Raw genomic sequence first — 14055 nt, 5'->3', positions numbered from 1 at the left:
CTGTCAGACTTTGAATGGACTTACCTTGTATTAAGTTGATCTTTCTCTACACTCTAGCTATGATTGTAAAACTACATTCTGCACTCTCTTATCTCCTTCTTCATGAACAGTATGTTTTGTCTGCATAGTGTGCAAGAAACAATACTTTTCACTTAATACATGTGACAATAATAAATCAAATCAAATCAAAGGTGGCGAGTGATGGAGAAGCAAAAGGTTTAGGGATGTAGCTACAGACTAGGACTAAGGTAACAGAAAGATCTGCCAAGGAAAGACACAGAAGGCAAGAGTATGAAGAACAGTGTCTTGTTCTAGAATCATAGAATCGCGACAGTGGAGAAGGAGGCCATTCAGCCCACTGAGTCTGCACGGACAATAATCCCACTAGGTATCCCTTTTACCCCATTTATTTACCCTGCTAATCCCCCCTGACAATAAGGGGCAATTTAGCATGGCCAATCCACCTAATCAGGACATCTTTCGGACTGTGGGAGGAAACCCACACAGACACAGGGAGAACATATAAACACCACACAGATATTGTGCAAACTCCACACAGACAGTGACCCGAGAACGGAATCGAAACCAGATCCCTGATGCTGTGAAGCAGCAGTGCCAACCTCTGTGCCACCGTGCACCGTTTTGGGAAGGATACAGGACTAAAAGAGTGAAAAGGGGAAGAGGCATTATGCAGTAAATACTGTCTAATGGGTGAAGTACTGTGAATGTTGAACATTTGTCCTGAAATAATAGTTTCCTTCCAAAAACAATTACATATATTTACATGGGTCATTGCTGAAATGACAGTTGTAAATACAAAGACTTGGGCTAGAGTATAAAACGAAATTAGTTAAGTTGTTTGTGTGTCATCGGCTGTGCGCTCAGGAAGAAATGATCATCACAGAATCCTACAATACAGGAGGCCATTTTGTCCATCCAGCCTGCATCAACAATCCCAACCCATCCCACAGATTTATCCTGCTAATCCCCCCAAAACTTTGGACAATTTAGCATGGTCAATCAACCTAACCCACATTTCTTTGGACTGTGGGAGGGAACCAGAGCACCCGGAAGAACCCCTAGCTGATACAGGGAGAATGTGCAAACTCCACAAGACAATGACCCAAGCCAGTAATCGAACCCGGGTTCCTGGTGCTGTGAGACAACAATGCTAACCACTGTGCCACTGGATCTTTAAATACATATTCAATATGTTATTTTCCAAACACAAGCTACCATTGCACTTACTCTTAAGTTCACCTATAAAATGTTTAATCAATACATTTTTGTGAACATACATTTTAAACACATGGATCTGACAAAGTAACGTATTAGAATTGTTGAGATATTTTATGGTTCCTTTGATTTTTCAACATCTGTATTTCATTCCAGGGCAGCACAATGGCACAGTGGTTAGCACTACTGCCTCACAGCTCCAGCAACTTGGGTTCAATTCTCACACTGGGTCACTGTCAGTGTGGAGTTTGCACATTCTCCCTGTCTCTGCATGGGTTTCCTCCCACGGTCTGGAAGATGTGCTGGTTACGTGTATTGGCCAATGCTAAATTCTCCCTCAGTGTACCCAAACAGGCACCGAAGTGTGGCGGCTAATGGGTTTTCACAGTAACGTAATGCAAGCCTACTTACGACCGTAATAAATAAACTCTAAACTCATTTTTCCTTATTTTCATCTAATTGCTCTGGCTAATTCCCCTCTACCTCACTCAGCTTCTGTTCCAATTCTCAATGTGCACATAGCACCAGTGAGCTAGTCAATCCCACTTGATCAAACTAACCACTCAAAACATATGACATTCCATAAAACAAATGATTTTACATTTTATTTAGCACCACTTCCCAATCTTGGCACCAAGCCGTTATTTAAATTGAAGTTGTTTCTAAAGAAAAATATGCATTTACATAGTGCCTTCCATGATCACAGAATACCTCAACATGCTTTATAACCATTAAGAACTTCTCGAAGTATGGCCATAATTGTAATGCAAGAAATATGACAAGTTAATGCCTGGCAAGCTCCCACAAACAGCAACAACCAGGTTATTTGTTTTTCTGATGTGAACTGAGGAATAAATATTGGCCAGGACACTAGGAGCAACCTCCCTGCTCTTTCTTAAAATAGTGCCACAGGAGCTCTTATGTCCACTTGACAAAAGCACACTGGAGATCAGCTTCACATCTCATCTGAAAGACAGCACTTCTGATTGTGCAGCACTGTCTGGAAGTGTCACTTTAGATCTTTGTGCCTCAGGCCTGGAGTGGACTTGCAACACAAGGTCCTAATGCGGAGGCGAGAGTGTTATCGACTAGGTCACAGCTGCCACTGGACTCCATGGAAAGCTTTAGGCCCCTTTTTCACATCTGTATTTGGTGTCATTTTATTGATGAATTAAGAAATCCACACAGAGGGGAGGGTGTAGTGCTACATGTAAAATAAAAGATTGCATCAATTTTGAAAGTCTGGTCTGCATCTCCGTCACCTTCACAGTGGCACAGTGGTTAGCACTGCTGCCTCACAGCACGAGGGACCAGAGTTTGATTCCTGGCTTGTCGCTGTCTGTGCAGAGTCTGCACATTCTCCTCATGTCTGCATGGGTTTGCTTTGGTTTCCTCCCACAGTCCAAAAGACGTGCAGAATATAAACACAGAAACTAGAAACAAAAGTAGGCCATTAGGCCTTTCGAGCCTGCTCCACCATTCACTTTGATCATAACCAATCATCGTATTCAATATCCTGATCACCCCTTCCCCCATAACCTTTGATCCCTTGAGCCCCAAGACCTATATCTAATCAGACAACGTTTTGGTCTCAACTACACTCTGGTAGCAAATTCTACACATTCACCACCCTTTAGGGTACATTGGTCATGCTAAATTCTCCCTCAGTATACCCAAACAGGCGCCAGACTGTGGCGACTAGGGGATTTTCACAGTAACTTCATTGCAGTGTTAATGTAAGCCTACATGAGACACCAATCATTAAACTTTAAACATTTGAGTGAGGTGCACTGTGGGATGTTGGGTGTGTGCATTTATCTTCAGAATGGCGTTCCACTCTCACTGCTGGTTAATTTAGAGAAAACAACTTTCCAATGTCTCCTGGATGGTGACAAGCTCTATAATTGACACAACAGTAATAGTTCCAGCAGGATAACGTGTGTGTGGTGTCAGGAGGGGTACTGCTGCGCTCAGGGCAGCCACGGGCACAGACGACAGCGCCAGGGCAAGTTGCCGACTCACCTGGATGCCCGGGGCTGTGGGTGCAGAGGGCGCGCTGACCCTGCCCACCTGTCCTCGCAGAGGGGAGCTCAGCGCTTGCAGCGAGACGCGAACTCTGAATGACACGCCGTGCAACCCTGAACGCAGCCATCTTCACCGCTGTAATAGGAGAGGCGACCTTCCGCTGGGAGGAGCGGCTGAGATACAGCACTCTGGGAGATGGAGTTTTTAAACCAGGCAAATGCAAATCTGCGTTGTGAGCGCTGCTTACTTTTGTTTCAAAGTTACGGTCACACGGTGGCTTAATTTTCACTTATATCTGGAATTTGAATGAGCAAGTGCAACTATATTGGGGTGACAAAGTGGTTAGCCCTGCTGCCTCACTGAGCCAGGGACCTGGGTTCGAATCCCGGCTTGGGTCACTGTCTGTCTGGAGTTTGCACATTCCCCCCGTGTCTGCATGGGATGGTCCGGTTTCCTCCTTTTGTCAGAAAAGATGTGCTGGTTAGATGCATTGGCCGTGCTAAATTGCCCCTTAGCGTCAGGGAAATTGGCAGGGTAAATATGTAGGGTTAGAAGAATAGGGTTTGGGTGGGATAGTGGTTGGTGCAGACTGGATGGATCAAATGACCTCTTTCTGCAATGTAGGGATTCCATGAAACTCTGAAAACTCAATGCCCTGCTGATTCTGGCCTCTGGAGCATTCCTGATTTTAATTGCTCCATCCTTAGTGTCTGTGTGGGTTTCCTCTCGCAGTCTAAATGATGAGTGGTTCAGATGCATTGGTGATCCTAAATTGCCCCTTAGTGTCCCAGGATACAATGGTTAGAGGGATTAGTGGAATAAATATGTGGGGTTATGGGGATAACGCCAAGGTGGGATTGTTGTCAGTACAGACTTGATGTGCTGAATGGCCACCAGCTGCACTGTAGGATTTCTATGATTCTGTGATAAACTGTAGAAAATATATTCCAAGCCTTTCGATGATTCTACAGCTTTCTGAAATCTGATTCCTCAACATAAACAACTAAAATTGATAAATATAAAGGCGAGAATTGAATAAAAGTGCACTTCTTTAAAAAACACACTGATCTCCCGCGTCTGCAGAAAGTGTAGCAACAATCTGTATTTATATGTATATACTATATGTTTATACAAATTGAAAATTCCCAGCATCTTTGTTGTTGACTGTCTCAAAAATTATGGACATAAATTTTTAAATCAAATGAGAGATAAGAAATAACAAAAGGAAAGAATTCATTGGTGGGCGTAGTATATAAAATTCTCCCAGATGCTTTACAAGAGCATTGTAAAACAAATTCTGACCCCCAGCCACATAAGGAAATATGAAGTTAGGTAACCAAAATCTTGGTCAGAAGTAGGTTTTAAGGTTTGAATTGAATGAGAGAAGCCAGGTGAAGGAGTGTGAATAGAGGCTTCCAGAGCTTAGATGGATGAAGATATGGTCACCAAGGATGGAACAATTAAAATCAGGGATGCTCGTGAGAATCAGCGGAGCATTGAGATTTCAGAGTTTCCTAAAACCCCTACAGTGAAAAAAATAGGCCATTTGGCCCATCAAGTCTGTACAGATCACAATCCCACCCACGCCCTATTCCCACAGCTCCACATATTTACCCCACTAATCCCCCTGATTCTAGGGTCAATTTAGCATGGCAAATCAACCTAACCCATACATCTTTGGAGTGTAAGAGGAAACCGGAGCACCTGGACAAAACCCATGCAAACACAGGGAGAATGTGCAAACTGCGCACAGACAGTGACCCGAGGCCGGAACTGAAGCTGGGTCCCTGGCACTGTGAGGCAGCCGTACTAATCACTGTGCCACCCATTTTGTGTGCTTAGAGGAAATTACAGGGACAGGTAGGAAGGAGCCAGGCCATTGAGAAATTGGAAACAATGGTGAGAGTTTTAAAATTGAGGCATTAATTCACCAGGAGGCACCAGTCAGCAACCACAGGGTAACAGGTGAACAGGACGGGACTTGGTGCAAGTTAGACATGGGCAATAGAACTTTGGATGGCACCATGTGGAAGGATGACCAAAGTACATTGGAATAGTCAATTGTAGAGATGATAAGGAAAGTTTCAGCAGCAGATGAACTAAAATGGGCACAGAGTTGGATGATGTTGTAGAGGTGGAAATTGGCAATCTTCAAGGTGGCACAGATATTAACTTTTCTTAGGGCTGAATATGACAAGTAAGTTTATGAACAGTCCAGTTCTGCCTCAGATAGTTGCCATGGAGAGGAATGAAGCTGATAGCCAGGAATTGAGTTGTGGCAGAGATTGAAGGAGTGGCTTATAATTAGCGAGGTAAGCATAGAACTATATCAGCTGCAGTCCCACCCAGCTAGTTGTCATTGGCAAGGCATTGGAGGAGGATGGTATGATCAACTGTGTTAAAGATAGTGGACAGGGTGAGAAAGACTAGGAGCAATAGTTTATCATTGTCAGAATCATATAAGGCTGGATTTTAGAGGCCCCAACCCATCTAGAAGTCTTGGAGAAGCCCACATGCAATTCCAACTGCTGTCCCATGGCAATGTAACACTGAATGCAGTGTTAAAGTGAGTGGGCTGGTGGTGGAAAGGCCATCCACAAGATTTTAAGGCCTGCCCACAGAGGAGTGTAAAATCCAGCCCCCCATCTGTGCCTTTGATAAGAGCCATTTCATGCTCTGTCAGTGGCAGAAATTTGGGGCAGAATTCTCCCATTTTGAGACTAAAGTGCTGTGGTACAGCGCGAAAGTGGAGGTTTCCTACTATAATGGGTCGTGGAAAAATATACCAAATATTTCAGCTGTGGCCTTATTAATTATACACCCTGGTGTTTCATGCTGTACTCTGTGGCTGGCCTGGGTCTGCCATCATGTCCAGCCGCTATAATGAAACAGTATCCAACCTCACTGACCCACTACCGAAGAAGGAACACGGACCACCTGAGAATGAAGGTGGATCCCCAAGAACATCCTGAGGCTGGAAGATGGATCCAGAACACCTGATCTGGAAGGCCCACCTGTAGCTGCACCCCCTGATCCACTGCTGTAGCGTTCCAGGGTTGTGGGTGACCTCAATCCTGAATTCCGGAAGTAGCCCCGGACATTGTTCAGATGAGTCCCATTTGCATGTCACATTGTTCCAAAAGTGTTTCACACTGCCATGTTTTCTCACTGCCATTGTGGAGAATCTGGTGTCGGCCTTCATTCATCAATGGGATGTAAATGAGGTTCACGCCAGCTTCGGGTGGGTTTTCTGACCTGCCATGATCAACACCAACAGAAGATCCCTCTGTAAATTCACACTGGTGTGAAATCGATTTGTGGGCCTCCTGCCATTTTCTCCCCCTATCCTCCCCCCCACCAACCCACAGAGCCTCATGCCGCCTAAATCCCTGAGACCTGATGAAGTATATCACACCACATTGTGGGAAGCTAGGAAGGAAATTGCGGGTCCTCTAGCAAGATATTGAAGTCATCGACAGCCGCAGGTGAGGTGCGTGAAGATTGGAGGGTGGTAAATGCCTTTGTTTAAGAAGGGCTGCAGGGAAAAGCCTAGGAACTACAGGCTGGTGAGTATCACATTTAATGGGTAAGTTATTAGAAGGTATTTTGAGAGACAGGATCTACAAGTATTTAGAGAGGCAAGAACTGATTAGGGACAGTCAGCATGGCTCTGTGAATGGAAAATCATGTCTCACAAATTTGATTGAGTTTTTTGAAAGGGTAACCAAGAAGGTAGATGAGGATAGTGCAGTTGCTGTTGTTTAAATGGACTTTAGCAAGGCCTTTGACAAGGTACCACATGGTAGGTTGTTGCATAAGATTAAATGTCATGGGATCCAGGGTGAGATAACCAAGTGAATACAAAATTGGCTTGATGACAGAAAACAGAGGGTGGTTGCAGAGGGTTGTTTTTCAAATTGGAGGCCTGTGACCAGTGATGTGCCTCAGGGATCGGTGTTGGGTCCACTGTTATTTGTCATTTATATTAATGATATGGATGAGAATTTGGGATGCATGGTTACTAAGTTTGCAGATGACACCAAGACTGATTACATAGTGAAGAAAGTTATCTTGGATTGGATTGGGATCTTGATCAATTGGGTCAGTGGGCTGATAAATGGCAAATGGAATTTAATTTAGATAAATGTGAGGTCGTGCAATTTGGTAGATCGAACCAGGGCAGGACTTACTCAGTTAATGCTAGGGCATTGGGGAGAGTTACAGAACAAAGAGATTGAGGGGTACATGTTCATAGCTTATTGGAAGTGGAGCCACAGGTGGGCAAGGTGGTGAAGACGGCATTCAGCATGCTTGGTTTCATTGGTCAGAACATTGAATACAGGAGTTGGGACATCTTGTTGAAGCTGTACAAGACATTGGTAGGGCCACACTTGGAATATTGTGTACAGTTCTGGTCATCCTATTATAGAAAGGATATTATTCAACTAGAAAGGGGGCAGTAAAGATTTACTAGGATGCTACAAGGATTTGATAGTTTGAGTTAAAAGGAGAGGCTGGATAGACTGGGACTTTTTTCTCTGGAGCGTAGGAGGCTTAGGAGTGATCTTACAGAGGTCTATAAATAATGAGGGGTGTAGATAGTCAATATCTTCTCCAAAAGTTGGGGAATCTAAAACTGGAGGCACAGGTTCAACATGAGAAGTGACAGATGCAAAAGGGTCCAAAGGGGCAATTTTTTCACACAGAGTGTGAATGGAACAAGCTGCCAGAGGTAGCAGTAGAGTAGAAGACAATTTTGTCTTTTAAAAAGCGTTTAGACAGTTACATGAGTAAGATGACTATTGAGGAATATGGGCCAAATGCAGGCAATTGGGACTAGCTTAGTTGTTAAAAAAAGGGCGGCATGGACAAGTTGGGCTGAAGGGCCTGTTTCCATGCAGTAAACACCTATGACTCTATGAAACACAAAGAAGTGTGTTTTTTCACGCAGTTAACACATACTGAGGCCCAAGTAGCATTAAAGACTTGAGTCAAGCTTTACTATTGTGGTTTAAGGCATTGTCGAAATGTTTTGATGTTTTGTAACATATCACCAGATGTCTGTTTAACTAACTGTAGCCTGAACTGGAAGGCTTGGAGTCCTGATAATTCTGCTGATAGGTCTGTGCCAGTAAAAGTTACTTTGCCCTTTGAGAATAGCTGATACACCAGTATGATTATTAAGAAGTTTGATAAATTGTAAAGTTTTTTTCTGACTGAGAGACTAGCCATGGTTACAACTGTGTCAACAGAAGCTAACTTTTACTTATTTGTTGGCTAGTGGCCTAATATAGGTTGTCTAATTCTTTGTGACCCTATGATGGGTATTAGAGAGCCTATTTGTACTTATGCAATGCAAAATAGCTCAATGATGGTGCTACATTAAACTGGTCGTTGCCATATGTGTCACAATAGTATTGGTGTTAGAAGAAAGTTAGGAGAGTTAGGAAAGTTAGGAGATTGGTGTTGGGGGCAGCACAGTGGTTAGCATTGTTGCTTCACAATGCCAAGAACCCAGGTTCGATTTCCGGTTTGGGTTACTGTCTGTGTGGAGTTTGCATATTCTCCCTGTGTCTGCATGGGTTTCCTCTGGGTGCTTCAGTTTTCTCCCACATTCTGAAAGACATGCTGGTTAGGTGCATTGACCTGAACAGGTGCCGAACTGTGGCGACTAGGAGAATTTCATAACAATTTCATTGCAGTGTTAATGTAAGCCTTACTTGTGACTAATAAATAAATTCTAAAATTGGATTAAATCTTAACAGAGCAATTTTATCCATGCTAAAAACGATGATTGATAACTGCCTTTATTTTGAGTTGTGTGTAGGAAGGGCCAGATTTGATCATCCTCTGAAGTTGATTCTTGCCCTTAGGCACTTCCTCAGGAGATGGAGTTGACCTGCCTAAAACATTGAGGGTAATGCCAAAATGCAGGCCCAACATCTTTTTGTGAAAAAGAGGAATGAATAATGTAGTTGCTGTTATTGCCTATGTGCTGTAAAAGATTTTTTTATATAGGATTTATCAATCAATGATTTCTGGTTTTAGCTGACCATCGAACTAAAAAAGTTAGAAGGCGAATAAAGATTCACTTCTGGAAAAAAAAACTATCCGATTACTCAGACTCCATTGTTTATATATATAATTTTTTTAAATAGGAACATTTATATATTTTTCAGCCTGTCTCAATTTGTTTCTAGCTCTTCATATCGCCATTTCCCCACCACGAGTGAAGGTAACGTCAGTGGTAGGCAAGTTGATGGAGAGGATTCTTCGGGATAGGATGTATGACCACTTAGAGCGTTGCGATCTGATTAAGGAGACGCAGCATGGCTTTGTAAAGGGGAAGTCTTGCCTTACGAATCTGGTAGAATTCTTTGAGGAGGTGACAAAAACGGTCGACGAAGGACGAGCCGTTGATGTCGTCTATATGGATTTCAGTAAGGTATTTGACAAAGTCCTTCATGGTAGGTTGGTAGAGAAGATTAAAGCTCATGGGATACGTGGCCAGGTATCTAGATGGGTAGAGAACTGGCTTGCAAAGAGGAGTCAGAGAGTAGTAGTGGAGGGGTCCTTTTCTAGCTGGAGGTCTGTCACTAGTGGTGTGCCGCAGGGCTCAGTACTGGGACCTCTTCTCTTTGTAGTGTATATAAATGATTTGGAAGAGGGAGTAGGTGGTGTGATCAGCAAATTTGCTGATGACACCAAGATGGCTGGATTGGCGGGCAGTGAGGAGCAGTACAACGGGATATTGATAGGCTGGTTGATTGGGCAGTTACATGGCAAATGGAGTTTAATCGGGATAAATGTGAGGTGATGCATTTTGGCCAGAATAATGTAGGGGGGAGTTGTATGATAAAGGGTAAGCCCATAAGGAGTATAGAATCGCAGCAAGACCTGGGGGTGGAAGTGCACAAGTCTTTGAAGGTGGCAGTGCAAGTGGAGAAGAAAGCCTATGGTATGTTAGCTTTTATAGGAAGGGGTATAGAATATAAGAGCTGGAGTCTAATGTTGCAGTTGTACAGAACGTTGGTTAGGCCGCATTTAGAGTACTGTGTCCAGTTCTGGTCGCCTTACTACCGGAAGGACGTGGAGACTCTGGAGAGAGTGCAGAGGAGGTTTACCAGAATGTTGCCTGGTATGGAAGGACTGGGGTATGAGGAAAGATTGAATAAATTGGGGCTCTTTTCCCTTGAAAGACGGCGACTGAGGGGGGATCTAATAGAGGTATATAAGATTATGAAGGGTATAGTTGGAGTAAACAGAGGTAAGCTATTTCCTATGATAGAGACACATAGGACAAGGGGTCGTGGGCTTAAGGTGAGGGGGGAGAGGTATAACACAGATATTAGAGGGAGGTTTTTCACACAGAGGGTAGTGGGGGTATGGAATGCTCTGCCAAGTAAGGTGGTGGAGGCAAACACGCTAGAGTCATTTAAGAGTAACTTAGACAGGCACATCAGTGGGTTGGAGATGGGTGGATACAGGAGATTGTTTTAAATAAGGGTCATTAGCATTGGGGCGTCCCTGGTAAGGTAAATGGATATGGTACAATAATAATTTTTTTTTTCTTTTCATTCACAGGTTTTAAGTCGGTCCGCCTTGTGGGCTGCTCTTGGTTGTTCGAGATTGGCCTAGTGCTTCATGTCGTTAGTGTGTGCCTAAACTGGACCAGATACTGGGCAAGACGACAGCTCAGTGGCTATCACTGATTGCTGTGCAGACACATGGATTTGGGCCGGTGTCTATGGGAGTTTGCGCATTCTCCCCGTGCTTGCGTGGGTTTTCTCCGGGTGCTCCGGTTTCCTCCCACACCCCAAAGATGTGCTGTTAGGCTGATTGGCAGTAATAAATTGTCCCTAAATTAGTTTCCCTCAATGTGGATGGCCATAAAACATTAGACAAGGGTCATGGGTGGAGGGGGGGTTTGTGGTGTTGGGATGGCGGCGCGGGCTCGTTGGGCCGAAGGGCCTGTTTCCTGGGCTGTTTTTGTTCTTTGTTCTTCTTTGTAATCTCCTCCTGGATTTCCACTTTTGTGCCAATTTTCAACACACTAAGTAAAGATATTTAAAGGCAACATGGGTCAAAATTAGCCTCAAACATTTCTTCCTTATGAACATTACCTTACATTTGCTTGGCACCTTTTGACCCATCAGTTTGGGAGTTCTTGCTGTGAGAACACAAGGGCACATACAAGTGTTGTAATATTCTCTCATATGCTGCATTAGTGCAGCAAATTTCTCTATTTCGCCATGTTTTGCACCCAAAGTATCCCAATTTTGAAATATTTTTTCAAGTTTTTGTAGACGTGTAAATGATTTTTTTCTTCATCCAAAATGTTCTGTTGAATACAGGTGATGAGATTTAAATTCCATAAAAAAAATGGTATAAAGACTAATCATGATCATGAAACCATTGTCGATTGTCATATAAACCCATCTGTTTCATTCATGTCCTTTAGAGAAGGAAATCTGCCACCCTTACCTGGCCTGGCCTATGTGTGACTCCAGACCTACTAACAATGTGATTGACTCTTAAATACCTCTGAAATGGCTTGGCACTCAGTTCAAGGGCAATCTGAGATGGGTAATAAATGCTGGCCCTACCAATGGTGCCCAGATCCTCTGAATGAATAACCTCATACCCTTGACTGCTGCACTTGACATAATCAAAATACCCTGTTTTAACAGTTAGAATTAAGACAGAATGATGCAACTAAGATTAATAATTCTGTTTATACCTATCCCAACGATGTCAAAGGAATTACGCAAACCCCATGTATAAATCGTTGACACATGACATTTTCGTTGGCAAGTAAAAGGTGACCTCAAAACGGAGGTACTTTTAAAGTTAATGAGCATTATTGAATACAAATGTGGAGGGTGAGGAAACGTCAAGAACTAAATTAATTAATGTGAAATTAATACTACTTTGCTAAGGTTTAGTTCATGTGCAGTGGGCCTCAACATATCATGTTAAATATTAATCAATAAAAATGCCATTCAATGATTTCTGCTAAATAGGCTGCTTTAATAGGTATTCTGAATGAGGCTTGCTTAAGGAACATATTTCTGTTATTCAAGATTTCTATCATCATTTCTAAGGTACTGATTTGCATCACTTGTTTTCATTTTCCAGATATACCCGATGACTCATGAAAATTTCAATCTATTTAGATATATAATTTAAATTGTTACATGCTGGCAAAAATTTTGACACAAGAGCTGCATGGCCTTCTTCTGTGTAGTACAATTCTGTTACTTTATTATGTTTACACCATTTAAAATACATTGTAATAGTTTGTAATTAATTTTATAAAGATGTTTACCTTGATACTCTTGTCCTCAAAATGGACGGGTGGATAACAGCATGAGTTTTCCTCAGTAGAGAGATGGGAGATATTATTATGGGAAATATGAACATTATAGGGCGGCATGGTGGCACAGTGGTTAGCACTGCTGCCTCACAGCGCCAGGGTCCTGGTTCAATTCCGGCACCGGTCACTGTTTGTGTGGAGTTTGCACGTTCTTTCCATGTCTGCTTGGGTTTTTTCTGGGTGCTCCAGTTTCCCCCTACAGTCCAAAGATGTGCAGATTAGGTTGATTGGCCATGCTAAATTGCTCCTTTGTGTCAGGGAGATTAGCAGGGTAAAGGGAGTTAAGTGGGTAGGATTGTTGTCAGTACAGGCTTGATAGGCCAAATGGCCTCTTTCTGTATTGTAGGGAGGCTCGCAGGCTGCACAGCTGGCTTTTCCCTCCTGATAATCCAGCAGTTTGGGCAGAAAAAATACGGAGGCATGGTTCACACTGTCACTGTGGCAAGGCGGGTAAAAGCTGGCAGCTGGGGATCCCAAGATCTGGGTGCTGTTTTTAAAGGGTACCCCAAGCTCTGATAGGCACCACAGGAACACCCCACCCCCACTCCACATGCACACAGTAGTAAAATAGTGGAAATACCACCCTTCATTCAGAATACCTGTCAGAGCAACCTATCTAGCAGAAATCATCAAATGGCATTTTTATTGATCAATATTTATCATGTTATTTTGACCCCAATCCAACCACATGAGGGTGGGGGCCCGTCCCATGAACACATGGATATGAGTGTGGGGAACGTTCCCCCCACACACACAAGGGCCCTCCCCCACACATTCTCAAGGGGAACTCCTACCTAATTGATAAGGGGAATCCCAGCAACATAGCTCCTTCCCAGCACTGCCCCGAACAACATCAGGGGCAATGCCAGTGTACTATGTAACAATGTCCCTCTCTATCTTTTCTCTTTCGTCACCTCCTACCCCTCCAGACTGGGAGCTACACTCACCCATTCAGCCCTGGTGGGTTCCCTTCACCTGGTTCTGGTTTTTAAAAAGCAGTGGAAACCTCACCAACATGACATCAGGTTGGCAAAGCAGGGAGCAATACAGCAGGGAAGCCCATTAATTATTTGTAAAATGATTTAAATGAGGTTCCTGGCCTTCCTGGATAGGAACTAGTTATGTCACCAAAATCACAGCAAAAGTATTCACAGGTACATGTTCAAAATTACTCTCAGCTTCCAATGGGCTCTCTTCTCCCCAGTTCTTTGAGTCATAACCTCCAGTGTCCATCGAAAGTTCTGTCTTTCAGTCTTCCAAAAATTCCCTAAGCTGATTCCCAGCAACAAGGCCCATTCCAGTGATTCATTCTCCCATCCATGTCAGGCCAAATCTTCCAGTGTCCTTAAACCTCTGCAGGTTCCACCTCTTCAACCAATGGATGAATCCGCATTCTGCCTGGTAACTAATAGAGAACA

The 14055-nt window shown here is 43.4% G+C and overlaps 1 protein-coding gene across 1 annotated transcript in view; it reads right to left on the bottom strand.

The window, feature by feature from the left end:
• Positions 1-3388, bottom strand: part of mrps22 (mitochondrial ribosomal protein S22) — a 29309-nt gene extending 25921 nt beyond the window's left edge. The window contains exon 1 of the mRNA XM_080185546.1: positions 3259-3388. Within this exon, the coding sequence (XP_080041672.1) occupies positions 3259-3388 (130 nt within the window). The remainder of the gene's footprint in view (positions 1-3258) is intronic.
• Between the last annotated feature and the right edge of the window lie 10667 nt (positions 3389-14055).

This window comes from Carcharhinus amblyrhynchos, chromosome 3 (assembly GCF_965287045.1).
Source record: "Carcharhinus amblyrhynchos chromosome 3, sCarAmb.v2.hapA, whole genome shotgun sequence".
Lineage (NCBI taxonomy): Eukaryota > Metazoa > Chordata > Chondrichthyes > Carcharhiniformes > Carcharhinidae > Carcharhinus > Carcharhinus amblyrhynchos.
The sequence above is the reverse complement of the archived record's forward strand: the minus strand, read 5'-3'. Positions and strand labels throughout refer to the sequence as shown.